This window comes from Lucilia cuprina, chromosome 5, assembly GCF_022045245.1.
Source record: "Lucilia cuprina isolate Lc7/37 chromosome 5, ASM2204524v1, whole genome shotgun sequence".
Lineage (NCBI taxonomy): Eukaryota > Metazoa > Arthropoda > Insecta > Diptera > Calliphoridae > Lucilia > Lucilia cuprina.
In genome coordinates this window covers 49703344-49729146 of record NC_060953.1, presented here as the reverse complement: position 1 = coordinate 49729146, position 25803 = coordinate 49703344, and the positions used below count along the sequence as shown (strand labels likewise).

General features: G+C 26.5%; 1 protein-coding gene across 12 annotated transcripts in view; it reads left to right on the top strand.

The window, feature by feature from the left end:
- Positions 1-25803, top strand: part of LOC111678401 (collagen alpha-1(XVIII) chain) — a 331879-nt gene that overhangs the window by 155956 nt on the left and 150120 nt on the right. For 5 of the 12 annotated variants that reach the window (XM_046953012.1, XM_046953011.1, XM_046953015.1 and 2 more), the window contains exons 5-8: positions 2117-2254; positions 7300-7344; positions 9937-10128; positions 19663-19692. In XM_046953012.1, the coding sequence (XP_046808968.1) occupies positions 2117-2254; positions 7300-7344; positions 9937-10128; positions 19663-19692 (405 nt within the window). Of the gene's footprint in view, positions 1-2116; positions 2255-2744; positions 2763-7299; positions 7345-9936; positions 10129-19662; positions 19693-25803 lie in introns of all 12 variants that reach the window. The other 7 variants (XM_046953018.1, XM_046953020.1, XM_046953022.1 and 4 more) reach the window with 4 other exon arrangements.

The window sequence follows — 25803 nt, the reverse complement described above, 5'->3', positions numbered from 1 at the left end:
TGGTTTTACAAATTGAAGTTAAAAAAAAAAACATAAAGTGGTTTATGTTGTTTTTATTTATTTTTTTTTTGTTTTGTTAAAAAACTAACTTCTAAATGTCATTGTTGTTTGATGTCAATGTGTAATTTTTAAAATACTGCTATGTTTCATTTATTTTTTTGATATATGAAAATAATTATGTGGCAAATACCCATGTATATATGTATACATATTAATCTGAAATTTTGTTTAAAAATATAATTCAAAATTTTTGTCCGTCTGTCTGTCCATGAACTCGTGTGCGCAAAGTAATGACCACAATTTTCAAAATATTTTTTATACAATTTGAACTAAACGTATTTCCCGGCAAAGGGGCGAAGACTTTTAAAATTGGTCTATTATTTCACCTCATACAACCGGACCTTCCGATTAATACTAATTCCGATTTCTGTAATGACCCCTTGATATTATTATTTTGAATTAATAATTCAGATTATTAAAATATGTAAAAAACTGTAACTATAAAATACAGAAACAAAACACCATCAGATATGTAATGCACTTTCCTCTCATTTATCAATTAATTCTTTTGTTAAAATTTTTTGTTTTTTTTTTATTCTTGCTTTGTTTGTTTTTTAGTTCAATCATACATACGTGTGACATTTGTTTATATGTATTAGTAGTTATTGTGCACATCTGAGAACAATATCCTTTGAAATGACAAGTTTTTTGTGCTAATATCGGATGTGTACTGTAGTAGTAAAAGGGGTCACAATAAATCGCATTGTCTATTAATTAAGTATATAGATTTCTCATTGTATGGTCAATTATGGACCGATTCTCATAAAATTCGATATAGAGATTTGTACTCATAAGAAATGTACTTGCGCCAAAGCCAGTAGTGAGCGTTAAAGTAATTTTCTGAGGAGGACCTTATATGGATTTCAGGTTTGATTACAGACCAATCATAAAAAAGTTCAGTAGATTAATTTTTACTTTAAGAAACATACATATATCGAATTTCAGTGCTTAAATCGTAATTTTAAACCATATATGAGGGATATTATGGACTAATCTTCATAAAATTTTGTAAAGAGAATTTGGCTCATATAAGACTTATTTACGTCGAATTAAATCATTATACTCGCATTTTAAAACAGTTATGACTGTTAAAGTTGTTTTTCGGGGGGCCACTTTTATGGGGGCTATATGAAAACATGGACTGATTTTACCTATTTTATAGGGAATATTTTTGTAAAGTTCCAACCCTCTAGCTCTTTCCGTTCGACTATATCGTGTTTGCAACAGACAGACAAATAGGCAGACAGACGGACGGACAAATATGGGTAGGTCGTTTTAGAATTTAATAAGAACACAGAATATATACACTTTTGTGGGTCTATGACTAATATTTCGATGTGTTGCAAACGAAATGATAAAATCAATATACCCTCCATCATTTTCAATGGTGGGTATAAAAATTACTTTAAGGTCCAACATTGACTCAAAACCATTAGTATCGTAAAACCACTAGATGATAACTAATTTTTATATAAAAATTTAACCCTCCTTCAAAGTATTAAAGAGGATCAGTCCATGTTTATACCTAACTCCAACATAAAACCTCTTTTAAAAAATTTGTATTTAATCAATAAATTAATGCAAAATTCTATATTATAATATACTCATGGTGTAGGAGTAGTTTTTATCAAATTGGTTTTTAACAAAATAACATATATCCATTACAAAAACTTCTATTTACTATAAAATTATATTTCTATCAAAAGTCGTATAAATAGTCAACCCTATGTACGACAATGAGCATTATTTGAACGAAAAAACTACTTCTTATTTAGAGTCTCTTATATAAGTATGATTTCCTATGCGTTAAACTTTAAATTTCGAGAAAATTAAAAACTCATAAAGTTTTTAAAGAACTAAGAAGTATCAAAAAATCTTCTTTATAAATTTTATTAAAACTGAATTCGAAAAATTCGAAAATTCTGATAAGTTACGATTCTGATGTAAATTTTAACAATATTTCCACTACTTTAAAAATAGATAAATAAGTTGTTTTAAAATATGTGTTAAAGGGTAAATATACAACTAAATTTTATTTTTTCTTTTAAATTTTTAGAAATACACTGGCAAATGTACATGCAATGCGTCTGATATCCTAGAAGCCATCAAAGACAATGATATTTTAAGAGAAACATTAAGAGGTCCACCAGGACTACCGGGTAAAGAAGGCAAAACTGGAGCTCCGGGACGTACGGTAAGTTAAAATAAAAAATATATAAATATATAATTTTTTTAACAAAATTTTATAAAGAAAATTTACAACAACAAACATAAATTATCTCTACATTCCTGTACCAGACAGATTTTGGTTCAGTAAATATTAAGGGTCTTATTCATAAGCTTTTGTCAAAGGTTCATACATAATTTGTTTAACAAATATTTACAAAATGTTTATGAATAAGACAAATAATCTTTAAAGGCCCAAAATACTTACTGGATCGGGAACATATCGATTGTGAAAGATTGACAAATAGTAACTTGTTACAGTCAACTCTACTCTATCGATATGTTATTTAATAGATAATTTTTAGGAAACTAAATTTATATTCTATATTAAATTTTTGTTTTAATTAAAATATAATAAAGAAAATAACATGCATTTTGTATTTTTTTTACATGAAACTTATAAAAACCAAATAATAAAACAATCAAATATCCCTTTATCCCGATTTGTATTGTTACAGACGAATATAACGATTGAGGTAAACATTTTAATTTGATATTGATTGGCATATTCAGTCTAACATATTTAACATCTAACTAAGTTTTATTAAAATAAAAACAATATTACAAAATAACAAAATTCTTCCTCAAACTAATTTGTTTCAATAAAAAATTTCAACTAATGGTAAAAATATTTCAAATAACGAATACGTTAACATAAGCACTTAATGGAGGCAAATGAAATTTATCAAAGAAAATTTTAAGTTTGCACTTTAATACTAATTTACTAATTTTCTAATACAAATTTTAACTTATAACAACTGAGCTAAAACTAAATAGAACTAAACTAAAACTGAACTAGCACTGAACTAGAACTGAACTAGAACTGAACTAGAACTGAACTAGAACTGAACTAGAACTGAACTAGAACTGAACTAGAACTGAACTAGAACTGAACTAGAACTGAACTAGAACTGAACTAGAACTGAACTAGAACTGAACTAGAACTGAACTAGAACTGAAATTAGAACTGAACTAGAACTAAACTAAATCGTTTTTCTTATCAATCCCGTCTATTCCCAATACTTTCTTAGAATATTTATGCATATGTTGTTTTAATATAAAACAATACTGGTTTGTAAAGGGAAAACAACGTAAACCACAAATGGAAAAATAACAAAAACAAATCAAACGTAAAAAAATGAAAACGTAAAAAAATTTCAGACAGTAAAAGCTTAAAAAAACGGAAAACAAACACAAACTTGTCAATAAACATAGATAAAGTTGATTGTTTTTTTTTTCTAAAGAAAACTTCATCTATTTACAAAAGTAAAGAAATCCTAAGTCATATTATCGACTTTCGCAACAAGTTTTCACTGTTCGATATATAAAAGCATCTTTAATATTTATATGACAAGCATTAATGATAAAAATCTAAACAACAAGAAAATATGACTAAAACATGTACATGTACATTTGATGACATTTTTTCTACAGTTTTCTATCTTCATATTTCAAATGCATTTTGTGGATGAAATAGTTTTATTTCCATTTCATTTTAAACTTCATCATCATATATCAACAAAATGCAACAAATGTACAATTTTTTGTAAAAATTATTTACTATAGAGAATACTTAGATGAAAAATTGTGGTATATGTGTTGAAAGAAAAGTAATCTTAAAGTTAATGGGTCAATCTCAATACAGTGATGGAGATGATAGTAGAAATATATAAATATAGAAATATAGAAATATATAAATTTGAGTAAATGAATCTTTAAAACAAGCTTAAGTTTTTGTTAGAAATTGAACCTACGTACCATAGACTAGTAGACAAAAGTCTAGCAATAGCTTGTAATTTAAATTTATAAAAATATTGTAGGGTGCTTTGCAAATTTCGATCAGATCTTTAAATATTAATATCTACGAATTTTCTTCAACTTGTTTTTAAATATTATGTATTTATCTCACAGTTGTTATTCTCTTGTAAATTCCTTCAACTGTGTTTTATTTAGATTTTGTATTTTTCTACATTTATGTTTATTTATATTTGTCCAATTCTCTTGTTGTGTATTTTATCAAGTTGAAAATGTAACACAAATAATACAGACACTGAAAAATATACATGCATAATATATAACTACATAAATTTCCTATAGTTTTCTGGGAGTAAAAGTATCCCTTTTAATTAATATAATTGTTTAAAATTTCTTATTTCTTTCACTAAATAGAGCTTTTTTCATTTTCTTGTCATGAAAATATAGTTAGCAGAAGAATTTATTTTACATTGCTCTTTCACACCATCCTTCTCGAAATGCAGGGCATTTCTTCAAAAAAAAAAATGCTATTTATATGAAAATATGTATTTGTATATATAATAGGAAATGGTTACCAGCAAAGTATAATAATATAGTAATGCGTAAGTTTACTGTGTTTTTTATATAAGTATGTAGCTATAAATACATATTTTTGCATACTTACTTGGGCATGATGTATACGGAAGTAAATTCTTTTAATGTAAATATCTTCTATTACTTAAGAGAGATGTTGCTAACGCAACAGCGCAGTGATTGGAGAATTGCAGTAAATGTAAATATTTATAACATTCGCTGTTTTAATGGAAAAATGTATTTAATACAAAATAATGGTCCATCAGGATCACAATTAACTTCTGAGTCGTTTTAATGAAAATTTTTGTAAAAATTCTAAATTAATAAAATATTTTCGTTTTCAGATCTCAATTAAACATAAGTTTTTTATTAAAATTTCAATGTTTACTAATAATTAATAATTTTACTAAAAATTAGTTTTTTTCTAGAAATTCAATTCTTTTCTAAAAATTCAATTTTTTACTAAAAATACAGATTTTTATTAAAAATTAAAATTTTACTTTAAATTTTACAGATTTTTTTACTAAATATTTTAATTATGACTAAAAAAGAAATTTTCATTAAAAAATTTAATTTTGACTAGAAAAGAAATTTTCATTAAAAATTTAAATTTTACAGATTTTTACTAAAAGTTCAGATTTTTACAAAAAAAAAAATCAAATTTTGACTAAAAATTATAATTTTTATAAAAATTATAGTTAGTTAGTAAGTTAGTTAGTTAGTTAGTTAGTTAGTTAGTTAGTTAGTTAGTTAGTTTGAAAGGATGTATACACATCAAATCCGAAGAAATACTCTTAGGCCTCTATCGGGCCTATTGTGCGCTGCTTAACCAGTGCCACGGGTGGGAATTGAACCCACCACCTCCAGTCTACCAGACTAAACCACTAACCTACCGGAGGCCACTAAAAGTTATAATTTTATTTCAAAACTTAAACTGCTACTAAAACTGCAGAGTCTTATTCAATTAGTCAGTTAGCTAGTTAATTACATAGTTAGTTAGCTAGTTAATTACATAGTTAGTTAGTTAGTTGGTTAGTTAGTTAGTTAGTTAGTTAGTTAGTTAGTTAGGTAGTTAGTTAGTTAGTTAGTTAGTTGTTGTTTAGTTAGTTTATAAACCATAAAATAACATGGTCCGAAGCTTATCTATTCACTCGTCCAGGGATTATCGTATTCTAGAGCACACAGAATAGGACCATATCTGAACTATTATTGCTCTACCGACTAGTCCAAAGATTAGAGACAGAGACTGCTTCATTATCACAAAAATCTATTCAAAACTTTAGACCATTCAAGGCACCAGTCAGTTAATAAACTTGTCAGATATCCTGTATAGTCAGGAAATTGCTTACATTTCTTATATCTACACCAGTCTGTTGACTAATCAATAGCAACAAAAGTACTTCATTCCTCTAAGAGGACTTATTTCTCGTCGACTTCATGTCAATATCATGAAAAGTGTTTATTATTATGCCAATCCAAAAAATATCATAAAATTCTTTAAGATTTCTTTAAGATTCCTCTAAATATTTACTTTCAACCAAAAAAGAAATCTTAATTCTCAAAGATATTCTTACACTAAAAACTTGTTTGGTAAACGTCGTTCACTTTTCGTTCTTCTTAAGCTTAAAATGTTAGTAATTCAAATGCATTTCAGAATATTTTCTATTTTTATCTCTATTTGAGAATAGTATACAGTCATACACTAAAAACTCATATAATCATACATGGAAAATACACTGACAGATATAAATTCACATGGATATACTACACGAGTATGAACATTTTACTGTTTCGTTTTTTTGCTTATAAATTTATTCAAATACGGTTATAAAAATGGGTATTTGTGTGTGTGGTTTTTCTTTATCAGCATGTCCAAATGTCAAGCAGGAGAATTTATACAAAATCCTTATCGTAACTAAAAGAAGTTTTTTTTTTTTTGGAAGAAAAAATGATATAAAAAAATGATAAAAATAAGAAATACATTTTTCTATACCTTAGAGGGGTGCAAATGTGCATAAATGTATAAAAATACGAAGTAGTTTTGAGGTTGATAGTTAAAATATCTTGAAAATGTTTTTTTTTTTTTGCTGCTGTTGTTATTACAACGTACGCATACTTGAGCATCTTAAAAGGAGGGTGACCACTTTTTTCCTTTACTGATGTTGCCCAGTTATACTACATGATGTCTATGTATCCTTTTCCATTTGCTAAACTTTAAACTCTTTATTTGTCATTATGTAAGTGTTTCCCAATTATTGAAAGTTACTTAAACTACAGGGTAGTTGTAAAGTTCAACTACATATTAAATTGTGAAATAAAGTTGTGAATTATTTACGTAGATATTTATTTGAAATAAATATAAAATTAGGAAAATATTTATAAGATTTGAATATATGTGGGAAAAATGTAATATGAAAAACTAAAGGTTTTTTTAAAGGTAACATTTGAAGCTATAAATTTCCAGTACGTGTAGTCAAATTATTAAGAACACAAAATTTTTTCAGTCATCTTAAACTATATATTTCAAATATTCATTTTAAATACTTAATTCCCTTGACCCATCATAATAATCATTTATTTCTATATTATAATGATTATTCTTCTTCTTCGTTTCCTACCCCAAAATTTACATTCATTTATTTTATTTAATTTTTTTTTTCGTTTGTTTTCATTTTGAAAATCCAGCCTCTTGTGGAAAGAAGTCTCATGCAATATATTAAGCGTAAAACGGTTGGTTTCAGTAATTCCCATTTTTTGGGTATTATTTATTAATATTATTTGTTTTTGTATTTAGATTGCGTTTCCTTGGTCAAAATTAAACCATAATCTTTACAAATTTCCTCCTATAAATCAAACTAAAAATTAAAAAAAATAAAAAATTAAAAAAATTATAAGAGCTTCATCTTAGTCTTCTTGTTCATTTGCTCGAGAGTAAGAAATATTTGAGGCAAACCATAAGTATTCCGCTAAATTTATCCAACCATTGGAAAAATAAAACAAAAAGAAAAACATCTTCTTGAGAACCACTAGAGAATGACAACGAGTGGCAAAACCTAAACCCACAGCAGGGCAAAAAAGTGAAAATACAAAAAAAATATTGTTTATGCGTTTCATAATCTCTAGACATTAAAGTAATCATAAGATGTTGTTATTACTTAAGTATGAAGTTAAAATAAATGCGATGTACCTATGTATATGTAAATTTAAACCTTAAAACATATCTAATCATAAATGGTCATTTACTTAATTTAAAAAAAAATGCAGCACTTATTTAAAAGGGTGTTTATTTTATTTTCTTTACTAAGAATAGTTTAACTTTATATTGTTTATTATCCAACCACCAACCTTATACAGATTGTTAAGCAACTCTCACTCATTTAGTTTACATTACACCAACTGATGATATATGGAAAAATGTCCGAAATCCCGGTATGGCCACCATCATTGCTAATCCCTTTTTACTTATAGCAATTAATATAATCCGATAAGTAGAAAAGAAACATACTTTAACTATGCAGACGTAAAAAAACTTTAACACACTAGAACGCACACAAACAGGAAAAATTAACGCTCACATGCAAACCAAATAGAGGAGAGTTTCATAAAGAACTAGAAAAGAACAAAGATAGCTTTTAAATAGAACTAAAAGGAAACTAGAATAGATTCAAAATAGATTTAAAATATAAGTAAAACAGGACTAGAACAGAACTAGAACAGAACTAGAACAGAACTAGAACAGAACTAGAACAGAACTAGAACAGAACTAGAACAGAACTAGAACAGAACTAGAACAGAACTAGAACAGAACTAGAACAGAACTAGAGAACAGAACTAGAACAGAACTAGAACAGAACTAGAACAGAACTAGAACAGAACTAGAACAGAACTAGAACAGAACTAGAACAGAACTAGAACAGAACTAGAACAGAACTAGAACAGAACTAGAACAGAACTAGAACAGAACTAGAACAGAACTAGAACAAAACTAGAACAGAACTAGAACAGAACTAGAACAGAACTAGAACAGAACTAGAACAGAACTAGAACAGAATAGAACAGAACTAGAACAGAACTAGAACAGAACTAGAACAGAACTAGAACAGAACTAGAACAGAACTAGAACAGAACTAGAACAGAACTAGAACAGAACTAGAATTAAAGTAGAATAGAACTAACAGATCTAGAACAGAACAGAAACTAATAAGTAGTTGTATCTGGGAGTTATTCTCGGTCTTTAGTATATACATTAATTATTTTCCAATAAATAAGAAATATGTTTGAAAAATTTCTTTAAATTATTGTTACACATTACATTTTTTATATAAGTCAGGAAATACAACTAAAATTGTTTGTTGTATTTAAATACTACTTTTAATGACTTAAACCACCTCCATAGAAATTTTTCTTCGAGTTAAAACCTCAATTACAAAATGATTTGTTTAGGGTCATTAAAATGAAACTCCCCCTTTTAAAGATTCCAACACGTGCACACACTGACATATATGTACGTACATATACTAGTTTTCCCACCAAAAGAGTTTCAAGTTTAACACCAACACTTTAACAACAAAGTACTACCACAACATTAAGAACGACAACAAAAATAAAAACAATAACAACAATATTGTAACACGCAATCATCAAGAAAACATGATTATTTCTTGTAGTTTTTCTTTTTATTTTATTGTGATAAATTTTGTGCAGAAAAGCACATGAAAAATGTTTTGTTTTTTTTATTTTGTCTTAAAGAAATGTTTTAACCATCCCACTTCTTTTCACCATAGGCAGTGAAAGTCATAAAAGAATCTGACAAGGAGTGTCAATGTAGTGTAAATTTTATGGCCCTAAAAAAAAGCTTTTAATTTTTTCATGTTGTTTTTTTTTTATTATTATCTACCAAAAATTAAAGTTTCTACTTTTCTTAACTTTAATATTGTGTTTGTCACAGTAGGAGTAAGGGAGAAGGGAACAAAATAAAAGGAAATAAAAATGTATAAAACAAATTCACAACCACATAAAAATTACCCATAATTTGTCTTTGTCTTTAAGCCATAAACACACCTTAGTTTATTTTACTACTGTAACTGCTAAATACTACTACTACTACTATTACCACCTACTACTACAGCTGCTAGTTGCTATTACTACTTAACTCTGCTCCCAAAATCATTCAACTTTTACTGGACTTATGCTTTAGTATTTATACATATTATTTGTATGGCTTTTTATTTTTATTGCTAATATTTAGTATTTTGTCTTAAATACACAAAACAATTTATTAATTTTATGTGTTTTCTTTGTTTCTTCCTACGTTTTCTTTAGGGTGCTACTGGGGTACCAGGTGAACGCGGTGCCCCCGGTCCTAAAGGTGACCGCGGCGAAAGGGGCGATCCTGGTCCTCGTGGTCCCGAAGGTCTACAAGGCAGCAAGGGTGAACCAGGTGTCGATGGTATGCCTGGTGTAATGGGTCCTCCCGGACCGCCAGGCCCACCTGGTTTGCCAGAGAATTATGATGTAAGTATTGCATTGATTAATTATGCAATTACACATTTTATTTTTTATCGTATAATAAATTTTATAAAAAATGCATAATTTTCTGTCAAACATTGTTTAATGTATCTTTATCCTAACAGAGTAATTTTTATACTTCAGTTCGGCTCTTGTTCTGTTCTGTTCTAGTTCTGTTCTAGTTCTGTTCTAGTTCTGTTCTAGTTCTGTTCTAGTTCTGTTCTAGTTCTGTTCTAGTTCTGTTCTAGTTCTGTTCTAGTTCTGTTCTAGTTCTGTTCTAGTTCTGTTCTAGTTCTGTTCTAGTTCTGTTCTAGTTCTGTTCTAGTTCTTTCTAGTTCTGTTCTAGTTCTGTTCTAGTTCTGTTCTAGTTCTGTTCTAGTTCTGTTCTAGTTCTGTTCTAGTTCTGTTCTAGTTCTGTTCTAGTTCTGTTCTAGTTCTGTTCTAGTTCTGTTCTAGTTCTGCTCTAGTTCTGTTCTAGTTCTGTTCTAGTTCTGTTCTAGTTCTGTTCTAGTTCTAGTTCTAGTTCTGTTCTAGTTCTGTTCTAGTTCTGTTCTAGTTCTGTTCTAGTTCTGTTCTAGTTCTGTTCTAGTTCTGTTCTAGTTCTGTTCTAGTTCTGTTTTAGTTCTTTTCTAGTTCTGTTCTAGTTCTGTTCTAGTTCTGCTCTAGTTTTGCTCTAGTTCTGTTCTAGTTCTGTTCTAGTTCTGTTCTAGTTCTAGTTCTAGTTCTGTTCTAGTTCTGTTCTAGTTCTGTTCTAGTTCTGTTCTAGTTCTGTTCTAGTTCTGTTCTAGTTCTGTTCTAGTTCTGTTCTAGTTCTGTTCTAGTTCTGTTCTAGTTCTGTTCTAGTTCTGTTTTAGTTCTTTTCTAGTTCTGTTCTAGTTCTGTTCTAGTTCTGCTCTAGTTTTGCTCTAGTTCTGTTCTAGTTCTGTTCTAGTTCTGTATTAGTTCTGTTCTAGCTCTCTTCTAGATCTGTTCTAGTTCAGTTCTAACTATGTTTTAGTATAGTTTAGATATAGTTTAATTCTAGTTTAATTCCTGTTCAGTTCTATTTTAGTTCTGTTCAGATAAGTATATTTTACTACAAATGAGTTCGATAGATTAATAAGAATAACTAGCTGCTAAGAGACATTAGTAAGCATTTAAAGAACCCTTCCTAAACCACCAATATTTTAAATCTAAAATACTTGTTTTCTTTTCTAATACTTTGTAACTTTTTTTCCTTGTAACTTTTCGCTTTTGTTTTATTTATAAACCTCTTTAATTTTTATGAATTTTTTATTGTCTCCCAAAAAAGAAGAATTTATTTGGGTTAAACTTTTGTATTTTCAGCTCAAGTTTTCTAAAGTTTTCTTGTTGTTTTTCTTTATTATTTTCAACCTTTTAGGTTAATTGTGTGGCCTTAAACACACAGCTACATGCTTATATACAAAAAATCGTGCTTAAACACACACACACACATATAAATAACAACAGGACGCCAAAAAGGCAAAGGATAGCAATAGTAAAGAACAGCATAGAGGCATAGAATGGCATTAAAAAAACATAAAAAACGTAGATGGCACATTATAGATGCCGAGTAGGCATTTGTAGAGCTAATTTTATTGTTTATTTTAGCCATCATGAGGTTTTTAATGGACTGCTTCTTTTACCATGTTTCTTCAGTCAGTCATTCATTCATACATTTATTTTTTCATCCTTCTGCTTGTGTGAATATATTGGAGCCGTGTAGACATTTTAGCTGTTGTGCGTTTAATTTTCTATTTTAGTCACGTTTTCTAATTTTTTTTCCCATTCGCTACACTTGTAATAGTGTGGCCCGTTGGCCGTATGTTTTAACGATTTTAATTCCTTTTTTTACTTTTTTATTGTTTACACCCAAAAGGAAAAAAAGAAAAGTAAAATAAATATATAAAACAGATTTTTTTTAATTTTATTATATATTTTTTTGGTAGTCATAAAATCAAGGCGAGAAGATAAGTGAATTTGTTTGGTTAATTTTTAATATCCCCCCTCACACTTCTAATCGCCTATAATGAGGGTGTATAAAAGTTTGTCATTACATTTGTTACTAAGATAAGTGGTCGCTAGATTTAAGACTAGACATGTAAAACATTAAATGTTTTGATTTCTTTTTTCTTTTGTCAGATATTCGGAATACATGTATGTATTTTTAAATTAAAATATTGTAGAATGAGTGGTGGCGCAAAATTTTCCAAGGCCAGGCTTTAGTTTGTAAGTAAGCACAAGGGTTTTGACCTTGTAAACCAGATAGAACTTTAATCTTATAAAATTTTAATTTAGCTACAATAAATTATATTTTGAAAACTTTTCAAAAATATCATATATTTCGAAATTTTTAAAAATTACATTTTCGAAAGGACATTACTATGCTTGGAAAAAAAGTTTTTGTTAATTTTTCAAATTAAATTCCCACGCTTATAAATAATTTTAAACAAATAATCATAAAACAAACAACATTTAATTTCCCCTACCAAATGCATGTCTAAAGAAACATTTCTTTAAAGGAAACAAGAAAAACACTTTAAAATATTGTTTTTTTTTTAACCCTGACTAGTTAAGTATGAATGTCTGTATGTAGTATCTTCTAAATACACAAAACTCTTTGTATTATTTTCTTTCTTAAAGGTACTACTATCACGTTAGGCTGACAGTGTTTAACAAAAATATTTGACTTGAGTCTCAACCCTTTTCTGACACATTTAGCGTGCATGACACTTACATAAGCGAGCATTCGCACGATAACAATGCGATAATGCCAACAAACATGAAGACGAAAAAAAAAAAAAAAAAACGGAAACCACCATTATTCTTACTTTTACTTCCCCCTCTTTTTAACAAGTTAAAAAAGTAAACAAAAGTTTTCTCTATTTTTTGTGTCCCCTTCTAAGTAATTTTTTCTTGTAACACACTTACAAGTAGACACAAAAAAGTTCAAAATAACGAGTATTATGGTGCATGTATTCACCATTTACTTGTCTGCTTTTCTTCTCTGTTACACAAGTATTAAGTTGAGTGAAAGGCCTCAAGCTTAATGGTAAGACGACAGTTTGATATGACTTGGTAAAAGGTAAAAGAAAAAAGAAATTTAAAAGAAATAAATGGAAAATATCAGTACAACTTGAGTAGGAACAGACAAATGTTTAGTATATTTTGGTTAACATGCTACCAAACTGATAATAATAATGGCCACGAGACGCACAAACAAAAATATATGTATATATATATATAGTACATATTTACAGGTGAAACACCATAAAGGATATAAATAAATGAGAACAAGGAAACCCGACCTACAACAAACGAAAAATGCAAATATTTACAATAGTAAATTACGAGGGATATACTTACGTATAATCTTAAAAAAAGGAAGCCTAGAACTGAATTAGAACTGAACTAGAACTGAACTAGAACTGAACTAGAACTGAACTAGAACTGAACTAGAATTAGAACTGAACTAGAACTGAACTAGAACTGAACTAGAACTTAACTAGAACTGAACTAGAACTGAACTAGAACTGAACTAGAACTGAACTAGAACTGAACTAGAACTGAACTAGAACTGAACTAGAACTGAACTAGAACTGAACTAGAACTGAACTAGAACTGAACTAGAACTGAACTAGAACTGAACTAGAACTGAACTAGAACTGAACTAGAACTGAACTAGAACTGAACTAGAACTGAACTGAACTAGAACTGAACTAGAACTGAACTAGAACTGAACTAGAACAGAACTAGAACTGAACTAGAACTGAACTAGAACTGAACTAGAACTGAACTAGAACTGAACTAGAACTGAACTAGAACTGAACTAGAACTGAACTAGAACTGAACTAGAACTGAACTAGAACTGAACTAGAACTGAACTAGAACTGAACTAGAACTGAACTAGAACTGAACTAGAACTGAACTAGAACTGAACTAGAACTGAACTAGAACTGAACTAGAACTGAACTAGAACTGAACTAGAACTGAACTAGAACTGAACTAGATCTGAACTGGAACTGAACTAGAACTGAACTAAAACTGAACTAGAACTGAACTAGATCTGAACTAGAACTAATATAAAACTTAACTAGACAAGAATTTTTGTACCCATGATTTGCTTAATGTATAATACCTGAGATCTGTGTTTGTGTGTGCATATTTTCTTAATAATATAACGCAGTAGATGTAGTTGCAAACTCCATTACCACCTAGTTGTTAGAAGAACATGACTTTAAATTGGCATGGTACATTTACAATACCTACTGCATACATTTGCTATTAATACACATACTGATTTCTTCATATACATACAAACAGTTCTAGGTACATATATACCTTCAAACCTACCTTAAAGAGTGGTATACATTTAACTGTACAATAATCGTTATATGTATTCGTTGTAGTTGTAGATTTAACTGTGTATGTATTTATGTGTTACTCCAGGTTAGTAAAAAGTAAGATCATCACTACTAGCTATGACTACTATCCATGCGGAGTTTTTGCGGTTTAACATAAGGTATATGAACATACATTTATAGGAATGTGTGTGTTGATTTTTCTATTTATGTATACTTGTAACTGAACTAGAACTGAACTAGAACTGAACTAGAACTGAACTAGAACTGAACTAGAACTGAACTAGAACTGAACTAGAACTGAACTAGAACTGAACAAGAACAGAACTGGAACTTAATCATTTTTTGTTTTATTTTTTCCTTTTTATGTACTTTCTTAGTCATCACGCTATTTAATATGTAAACTGTTTTCTTTTCATCACTTTCATCAACTAATCCCCAACCTTTTGAAACGTAGAGTGCTGTTCCACCAGATGTTATTTTTATTTAAACTACGTGAAAATCTCATTTAGATGTAGGTTTTGCAAAAAACAAGCAAAAATCTTTATAACACATATCCACTAAATGTAAAAAGCAGACGAATTCAGAAAATATTTGACCTTTTTTGAGGGAAATTAAATAAATAAAGTTTTTTTATCTTGTGGAAAAAGGGTGATGAAGTGCAGCTAGAAGTAAAATACAAATTAAGGACTTTAAACCCTTATTAATTAAATTAAGCAATGATTTTAGATGAATTTTATAGATGAATAGATATTGCAATTAGAGTGTCGATTTTTTTCAGAACTATTTGATTTGGATCTTAAAGATATTAATTCTTTTAATGAAACTGTTTAGATGTTTCCACTTTAATAAAAATTTGCACTTAAAGGATTCTGTCTGCAGAACTAATAACCTAATTAACATAAATTTAAACTAACAATAACTCGATTTCAACATTCAAGTTAATTTTATATTAAAATCAGCAAGAAATTTTAACAATAAATTGGTATTCACTCAACATATCTTCATTAAAATGCTGACAACAAATAAACAATACAATTTTTCATAATTAAAATTCTTCTCTATAAAGCTATTTCATTCAGAATGCTAGTGTTTAAGACTTTATACAATCAACACCTTTTTATTAGATGCCAGTTTCTATAAAACACAATAAACCAGAATGTTAATTGAAGAAGATGTTGAAGAACAAAAAGAAGAACGAGCACAAATAGGGGAAAAAAAAATAAAAGAAAATAACATAAATTAAAACGCTAAAAGCAGGAAGGAGTAAAAAAGCACAAAAACAGCTACGAAACAAAAAACTAAAATAGTAAATTGACTAAAGACGGTTGGTCCTGTTTGGTGCTATTGTTATTCCTGCTCCTCCCATTAATGCATGGCTGTTGTAGAATCTTAAAAATTAGGTTAATGAACTTCATAAAGAAATTATTGAAACCCTTCGCTGGTATTTTTTTCTAAGGTAGTATTTTCTTGGGGTTTTTAAATCTTCAGCTAATGAAAATTAACGAACACAACAAGAACCATAACAATGGATAGTGAGTGGTAGTGAGTTGAGGTTATACTACCTATACATATACAGTATGTTTGTGTATATGTACTTATATTTTGCTAAAACAATTTGCTAAGAAAACTAATTTCCTTCCTGTGCTCTAGCACACCGCAAGAGTGCTAATAATAACTGCTACATTAGAAACGGAAATTGAAAGGGTGACCAAATACTGAAAGGTAATTTCTGCTGCAGAATTTTGGAACTGCATCAGAACAGACCAGAAACAAAGCCTGCTTGACTTGAAACTTGAAATAACCCAGAACTGATCTACGACTAAACTAGAATTGAACATAAACTGAACTAGAAACATCTGGCCACTGGAGTATGTTCTAAATTTGAAAAAAAAAATCAAACTAAATATCAAGGCTACCAGAAGAAAAAATATTGTTAGTAAGAAAAACAGCCGCAACATAATCTTACAAGACCACAAAGTAGTAAAATGAAAACTGCCACTTGCTAAATGCTTGAATACCTCATGGAATGACAAAACATTCTAGTACAAGTATACATAAATAGAAAAATCAACACACACATTCCTATAAATGTATGTTCATATACCTTATGTTAAACCGCAAAAACCTCCGCATGGATAGTAGTCATAGCTAGTAGTGATGATCTTACTTTTTACTAACCTGGAGTAACATAAATACATACACAGTTAAATCTACAACTACAACGAATACATATAACGATTATTGTACAGTTAAATGTATACCACTCTTTAAGGTAGGTTTGAAGGTATATATGTACCTAGAACTGTTTGTATGTATATGAAGAAATCAGTATGTGTATTAATAGCAAATGTATGCAGTAGGTATTGTAAATGTACCATGCCAATTTAAAGTCATGTTCTTCTAACAACTAGGTGGTAATGGAGTTTGCAACTACATCTACTGCGTTATATTATTAAGAAAATATGCACACACAAACACAGATCTCAGGTATTATACATTAAGCAAATCATGGGTACAAAAATTCTTGTCTAGTTAAGTTTTATATTAGTTCTAGTTCAGATCTAGTTCAGTTCTAGTTCAGTTTTAGTTCAGTTCTAGTTCAGTTCCAGTTCAGATCTAGTTCAGTTCTAGTTCAGTTCTAGTTCAGTTCTAGTTCAGTTCTAGTTCAGTTCTAGTTCAGTTCTAGTTCAGTTCTAGTTCAGTTCTAGTTCAGTTCTAGTTCAGTTCTAGTTCAGTTCTAGTTCAGTTCTAGTTCAGTTCTAGTTCAGTTCTAGTTCAGTTCTAGTTCAGTTCTAGTTCAGTTCTAGTTCAGTTTTAGATCAGTTCTAATTCAGTTTTAGTTCATTTCTAGTTCAGTTCCAGTTAATTTCTAGTTATGGTTTCGTCCTTGTTAAGAATTAATTCGATCCTAATTGAAAAGTTATAAGCCTTGAAAAATGTAAAATATAAAAGAACTCAGTATTTAGATTGTTTCAAACATTATCTTGAAGTATAAAAAAGGCAAAATAAACACGAGGAAAGTAAATTAGCATTAAACATCGCAGCAGAAAGAAATAAATAAAATAAAAAACAGAGTTCAGAACATAAAATCTTTTGAACAGATGGTAACAAATTCATTTAAGCGTGAAAACAACGAAATGAAAAACAACTTGAGAAATCTGTACTAATTTATTTGGAAACATTCTACTGTCTTAAAAAAACGGAAAAAATAATACCAAAAATAGAAAAACAACCAGCAAGATACTACTTTACCAACAACAGAGTTATTTTTTACGGAAAAAAACAACACCGAGCTTTTTCCTACATTTATATTTTCTTTTCCATCTTTTCGGAAAATTGCAGTAAAAAGTATTTATTGTATCTGTGTGAACTTAACGATGTCATATGGTTGTTTTGCTTTTTTTCTCTTATCTTCCAATTGCTTTTCTTTTATTGGGTGGCCAAAGTGTTGAAAGAAACGAAGTTGAGGAGCACAAAAAAAAAAACAACAAAAAGTTGCAGCTATATGGAGAATTTAAACACCATTAAAATTTTTTCTTATGTTTTATAAAGATCTTTTTATGCTTCGCAAAGTTTTTATATGCGATACAAATTTCTTTTTGTTCCATTTGGACATTAAAATCAAAAGAAGATTTTTGTTTTAATTTGTTTTTTCTTTTGGTGCAAGCAGTCATATTGGAGGAATGAATGCTGTTGATAAGACCCAATGGAATAGTCTTTATAGTCCTGTTTATCTGCAATCGGTTTTTTGTGACACTTTCAATATGGAAGATTTTAACATTAATCTTTTTTTTTTGAAACAAAGGCGTCATAAGAAAATATTTAAATTTTGTTTTAATGAAAAAAATTTATTTTTATTTTAAGAATAATTTTAAAATTACTTTTGTAATTAATAAATTCATTTTCTTATAATTTTGTTATAATTTTTTTTTATCATTTTTGCAAGTTTCAGAAAATTTTTCACACAAATATTTGTTTTTATATAAAATTTTCACAACTCGTTCTATAAAACTTGTATAAAAGAAAATTTTCGAAAAAATTCTCTTTTTATAGAAAATTTTCTAGAAAATTCTCTTTTTGTAGAAAATTTTCGAGAAAATTCTTTTTTTTATAGAAAATGTTCGAGAAAATTCTCTTTTTGAAGAAAATGTTCGAGAAAATTCTCTTTTTGAAGAAAATGTTCGAGAAAATTCTCTTTTTGAAGAAAATTTTCGAGAAAATTCTCTTTTTAAAGAAAATTTTCGAGAAAATTCTCTGTTCATAGAAAATTTTCGAGAAAATTCTCGAGAAAATTCTCTTTTCATAGAAAATTTTCGAGAAAATTCTCTTTTCATAGAAAATTTTCGAGAAAATTATCTTTTCATAAAAATTTTTCGAGAAAATTATCTTTTCATAGATCATTTTCGAGAAAATTACCTTTATATAGAAAATTTTCGAGAAAATTACCTTTTTGTAGAAAATTTTCGAGAAAATTCTCTTTTCATAGAAAATTTTCGAGAAAATTCTCTTTACATAGAAAATTTTCGAGATAATTCTCTTTTCATAGAAAATTTTCGAGAAAATTCTCTTTTCATAGAAAATTTTCGAGAAAATTCTCTTTTCATAGAAAATTTTCGAGAAAATTCTCTTTTCATAGAAAATTTTCGAGAAAATTCTCTTTTCATAGAAAATTTTCGAAAAAATTCTCTTTTCATAGAAAATTTTCGAAAAAATTCTCTTTTCATAAAAATTTTTCGAGAAAATTATCTTTTCATAGAAAATTTTGGAGAAAATTTTCTTTTCATAGAAAATTTTCGAGAAAATTTTCTTTTCATAGAAAATTTTCGAGAAAATTTTCTTTTCATAGAAAATTTTCGAGAAAATTTTCTTTTCATAGAAAATTTTCGAGAAAATTATCTTTTTATAGAAAATTTTCGAGAAAATAATCTTCAAAGTAACTTTGAATTTAGTAGAAAACGTTGCAACATTTGCTGAGCTGAGTTATAATTAATTTAACTATTTTTAGTGCTAAGAAAATTATGCATTTTTTATATTATAAATATTATATTATACTAATTTTTAAGATAACAAAATATTAATCAACTATATTATTTTCCTTTGAACTTCATACAAATTAAAACAATAAATCTTTGAATTTCAAAAACTTAACAAATAAAAATCTAAAAAAACATAACAGATCAATTGGAATCCTACAAGGACCTTCAAGGTATAAACTTAAGTATTTTTCTTTTTAATAAATAATAAATACAAAAGCTAAGATTAATGGTAAGAAAAATAACAAAAGCTATAAATTTTAATTTAAATTAAAATATAGTTTCAATGGTTATTGTTAAAAACAATATAACAAAAAAATTTACTAGTTGCTATATAATTTAAATTATCAAGTTGTTCTATTATTTTGAATTTCTTCACGCCATATAATTAATTTTAAATAACAAATCAAATTCGATTATTGAAATAATTTTGTGTGTAAAGTTAATAAAAACCTTTAAAATAACAATTTAAAAAAGTTAGATAATAGGGCTGGTTGTGGTGTTGTTGATGTACATGTAAGACGAAAGAATGACATTGTTAAATAAAAATAATAAAGTTATTTTTTTCTAATACAATAATTCATAATAATTCTATGGTTGAAACACAATACAAAGACGACAGAGTAAACATTAAAAAAAAAATCTGCATGTTTTGTATTTACATTGTACTTTTAATGTACATATGAATAAGAAATATTTATTTTATTTGTTATTTGCTCTGTCAGACATGCATTATTATTTTTATTATCATTTTTTTTTTTATTATTATTACGAGTATTTTCGTTTAACCACAATGGTAAAAGACTGTAATAAAATAAAATCAAAGGAAAAAAAATAAATCGAAATAATAGTAGACATGAATGTACACATATGAATGAGAGAATATATGTATTTTCAAATAATTGAACAGTTGAATGACATTTGTTTATAACTTTAGTAGGGCTCTTTAAAGCAAGGATTTCTTTGCTATAAATTTACTGGGAATTCTGATATTTTTAAAATTTACACTTCTTAGGAAAATTTTAAGATTTTTTTTCTATTTTAAAAATTTTCCTAATAATAGAAAGACAATCATTATAAAATTTTGCTTTTTAAAAGATAATTTTTTAAAATTCCTTTTTTAAGGAAAATTTTCTTAAATTTAACTTTTTAAAGAAAAATTTCTAAAATATCTCTTTTGTGAAAAAGTATTTCAAACTTCTATTTTTAAAAATATTTTCTAATGTATCTCTTTCAAAAGGAAATTCCTCCTTTTTTTAAATTTTCTAAAATTTCAGCTTTTTATGCAATTTTTTAAAATATCACTTTTTATAGAAATTTAAAAAAAATTTCTTTTTAAAGATAATTATATATAAAAAGAGTTTTCATAAATAAGAGACAATTTTCTAAAATTTCTTTTTAATTTTTTTTAATAAGAAATTTTATATAATTAATTTTTTTAAAATTTATTTTAAAAACATGAATTTATCTTTTTTTATTAAAATTGTTCGTTTTGAACAAAATTATTTAAATTTCTATATTTATTTTGAGAAAATTTTCTAAATGTCCTTTTTAAAAGAAAATCTTTTGAAATTACTCCTATTTTCTCTTTTAAAGAAAATTTTTACAATTTCTCTTTTTAAAGCAATATTTTTGAATTTTTTCAGAATATTGAACTATCTATTTTTTTATGAAATTTTCTAAAATTAAGTTTTAAAAGAAAAATTTTCAAAATTCTCAATCTAAATTGTTTTGTTAAGAAAATTTTTCAAAATTTCTTTGTTTAGAGGCATTTTTTATAATTTCTCTTTTTAAATATTTTTTTTTTTCATTTTCTCTTTTTAAAAAGAGTTTTCTTTTTTATACTTAAAAGACATTTTTCTAAAACGTCCCTTTTTAAGAACATTTTTTAAAATTGATCTTTGTAAAATAATTTTATAAAATTTATTTTTGAAAAAGTTTTGTACAAAGTTTTTTTAGTATAAATATTTACAATTTAGTTTTTTAAGGAAAATTTTCTAAAATTCCTTTTCTAAAGAAAATCCTTTAAATTTACTACTTTAAAGAAAAAGTTTCTCTGTTTTTCTCTTTTTTGAGAAAATTTTCCAAAATTTATCATTTTAAAGAATATTTTCCAAAGTTTCTCTCTTTGAATACAATTTTCTAAAATGTCTTTGTTTGAAGACAATTTTCTTAAATTACTTTTTTTAAAGGCATTTTTTTAATCTTTTCTTTTAAAGAGAATTTTGTAAAATTTCTCTTTTGAAAGAAAGTTTTCTTCAATTTCACTTTTTAAAAACATTTTTCTTAAATATTTCTTTATTAAGAAAAAATGTTAAATTCTTAAAAGAATATATAAAAATATTTATTTTAAATATTTATTAAAATTGCTCTTTTTATTAAAATTATTCAAACTTCTTTTTTAAAAGATTTTTTGTTTTTTTTCATGAAGAGAATTTTTTACAATTGTTGTTTTTAAAGAAAATTTTTTAAATTTACTTTTTCAGTTTTATAAGATGTCTCGCTCTATAAAGAAATGTTTAAAATTTCACTTTTTAAAAATTATTTTGCTTTATTTTTATTTTCCAAAATTTGTTCTTTTTACCTCTTTTTATAGAAAATTTTCTAAAACATTTTCTTTTGTAAAAACACTTTTTTTAATTTTTTTTAAAGAAAATTTTTTAAAATGTTTCTTGCAGAAAGAAATTTGTAACAATTTTCGAAATTTGTTAAAAAGAGAATTCCGAGTTGTGGAAATGCAAATAATGGGCAAAAAACCTCACAAAATAAATAAATGTATGAATATTATTAATACCTACCACCACTCTAGGCTTTATTCTTTTTAAACAAACATTCCAGACAGTTAAGACATTCCAACAATAATATATTTGTTTTTTTTACAATTCTGCATAAACTTATAATTTTGCCCCTTAACATCGAAACATTGGTAACATCCATCTAACCATTGATTCAGTCAACCAACCATCCGTCAATCAATTCATACATACATCAATCAATCAGTGACGACTACAACCAGCCAATCAAGAAAATTTGTGGTGTTTATTTAATACCGTTATGTATTTAACACCAACTCGAAATTATGTCAGTTGACGTATTTGTTTTATAAACAAATTATTGATTTTTTTATATATTTTTCATTTAATATAAATATTACAAAAACAAACGGAGAAATAATACCAGAGAACAGTACTGCTGAGTAAAAATAAGGAATATTTTTATTTTAAAAGAAATGTTAATAAATAATCTTTTGAATGACATTTAGTTTTAAGGACCTTTTCTCTTTACTCTCTGTTATAGAAAAAAAAATAATAATAAATTTTTCGAAATTATTTTTTTATAGAAACTTTTCAAAAAAATTCTCTTTTTATAAAAAAACTTTGAGAAAATTTTCCTTTCTATAAAAATTTTCGAAAAATTCTCTTTTTATAGAAAATTTTTGAGAAAATTCTCTTCTTAAAGAAAGTTTTCGGGAAAATTCCTTTCATATAGAACATTTTCTCTTCTTATAGAAAGCTTTCGAGAAAATTCTCTTTTTAGAAAGTTTTCGAGAAAAATCTCTTTTTATAGAGAATTTTTGAGAAAATTCTTCTTTTATAGAAAATTTTCGAGAAAATTCTCTTTTTATAGAAAATTTTCGAGATAATTCTCTTTTTATAGAAAATTTTCGAGATAATTCTCTTATTATAGAAAATGTTTAAGATAATTTTCTTATTATAGAAAAGTTTCAAGAAAATTCTCTTATTATAGAAAATTTTCGAAAAAATTCTCTTATTATAGAAAATGTTCAAGAAAATTCTCTTCTTAAAGAAAGTTATCGAGAAAATTCTATTCTTATAGAATATTTTTGAGAAAATTCTATTCTTATAGAATATTTTTGAGAAAATTCTCTTCTTATAGAAAGTTTTCGAGAAAATTCTCTTTTTATAGAAAATTTTCGAAAAAATTCACTTTTTATAGAAAATTTTGGAGAAAATTTTCTTTTTATAGAAATTTTTCGAGAAAATTTTCTTATTATAGAAAAGTTTCGAGAAAATTCTCTTATTATAGAAAAGTTTCGAGAAAATTGTCTTATTATAAATAATTTTCGAAAAAACTCTCTTATTATAGACAATTTTCGAGAAAATTCTACTATTATAGAAAATTTTCGAAAAAATACTCTTATTATAGAAAATTTTCAAGAAAATTCTATTATTATAGAAAACTTTCAAGAAAAGTCTTTACTTTCAGAAAATATTCGAGAATTTTCTTTACTTATGGAAAATTTTTGGAAAAAAATTTCGTCTTATAGAAAATTTTCAAGAAAATTCTCTTCTTATAGAAAATGTTTAATGAAATTTTTTTGAAAAAATTACCTTTTTATAAAAAGTTTTTGTGAAAATTCTTTTTTTAGATTTTTTATAGAAAGATTTCAAGCAAAAGTTTTATACAAAAATTTCAAAAAAATTCTCTTTGTAGAAAATTTTCGAAAAAATTATCTTTTTATAAAAAATGTTTGAAAAAAATTCTCTTTTTATAAAAAAATTTCGTGACAATTTTATAGAAAGGAAAATTCTCTTTTTTTTCAAATACTTAAAGAAAATTTTCAGTTAATAAACAGTTTTCAAGAAAATTCTATTTTTTAGAAAATTTATCTTTAAATCAAAATTGTTTGAAATTTTCTTTCAATAAACAATTACAATTGTAACAATTACGGATACATACTTTTGACTCATATGAAAAACCAATAAAAAAAAACCTCTTAAATATATAAACAATCTCTTAAGCACTCACACTCAATCATAGACTGACAAAACCAAACATTTTGATTTTATTATTTCTATTGAATTTATTTTGCTACAAACAAAAAATTTCATTAATTTGACAATAACAGCAAATATTGTTTAGAAAACAAACATGACATAACAAGGACTTCACACAAAAAGACAATACACAAACACTTTTAGACGCTCATACACATGGGTTAAATACATTGATAACAAGACCTTATTGTGGCGAATATGGCAACATTAACGATAGTAAAAGAAACATAAAATTTAATAATGAGTTTTATTTGCAGCCAGGGGGATTATTTCTAAAAATTAGTGTGTGTGAAGTAGACAAAAAATTAAAAACTTTAATAACACTTTGACTTCGAGTTTTTTTTTTAAATTTAGCCAACATTTTTTACTATATAAGAACACATATACTAGTTGCCCATTACTGTTATTTCTACTAAAGCAAATATGCTTTAATATAAGTGTATTTATATGAAGGCAGTCTGCCATTAGTTTGAAAACCAATATTTCCATATTCTTTGACACTCTAAATGACATACAATTTATGATGAAGGCCATACCAAAATTATTTGAAATATTGACATTTAAATAAAGGTCGTTACTTTCATATAGACACACAAATTTATAGAATGTTTTAACGTTTTGTTGTCTGGACATTTTATTATTTTATAAATTATTTTATTATTTTATAAATTATTCACATTTTCAACATAGTCAATGATGTAGGGTATCATATAGTAGCCATGCCCGACTATATTTATATAAAATATTTGGAAAATGTCTCTTTTATGGAAAATTTTCGGAAGATTTCGTTTATTATAGAAAATTTTGCGGAAAATTTCGCTTTTTATAGAAAAATTTGGAAAGATTTTTTATAGATTTTTTTTGGAATATGTTTTGAAGCTTTTTGTTTTCAAAGAAAATTTTCGGAAAATTTCTCTTTATATAGAAAATTTCTCTCCCTAAAGGATTTTTTCGGAAAATATCTAGTTTAATAGATTATATTCAAAAAGTTTATTTTTATAAGAAAATTTTCGAAAAATTCCTGTTTTTGCTTAGAAAATTTATTTTTTATAAAAAAATTCGGAAAATTTTTCTTTTAAAGATTATTTTCGGCAAATTTCTCTTTAATAGAACATTTCTTATAGAAATTTTGGGAAAATTTTTCTTTAATAAAAAATTTCCTCTTTTTAGGAAATTTCTAAAACTTTCTCTTCTTTTAGAAAAATTTTTCGGAAACATTTCTCATTTACCAAAAATTAAATTGGTTTTATAATCTTTTTGTCATTTCATTTATATCACATCGAAATATTTCTCATAGACCTACACAAGGATATATATTCGAGGTCCTTATTAAATTCTAGCCATGTCTGTCCATCCGTCTGTCTGTCCGTCCGTCTGTCTGTTGAAAGGACAATAGAGTTCGAACCGAAAGGGCAAGAGGATTACAATTTTTACACAAATATTCCCTATAGGTATAATTTGTTTGTTATTGAAAATGGGCAATCA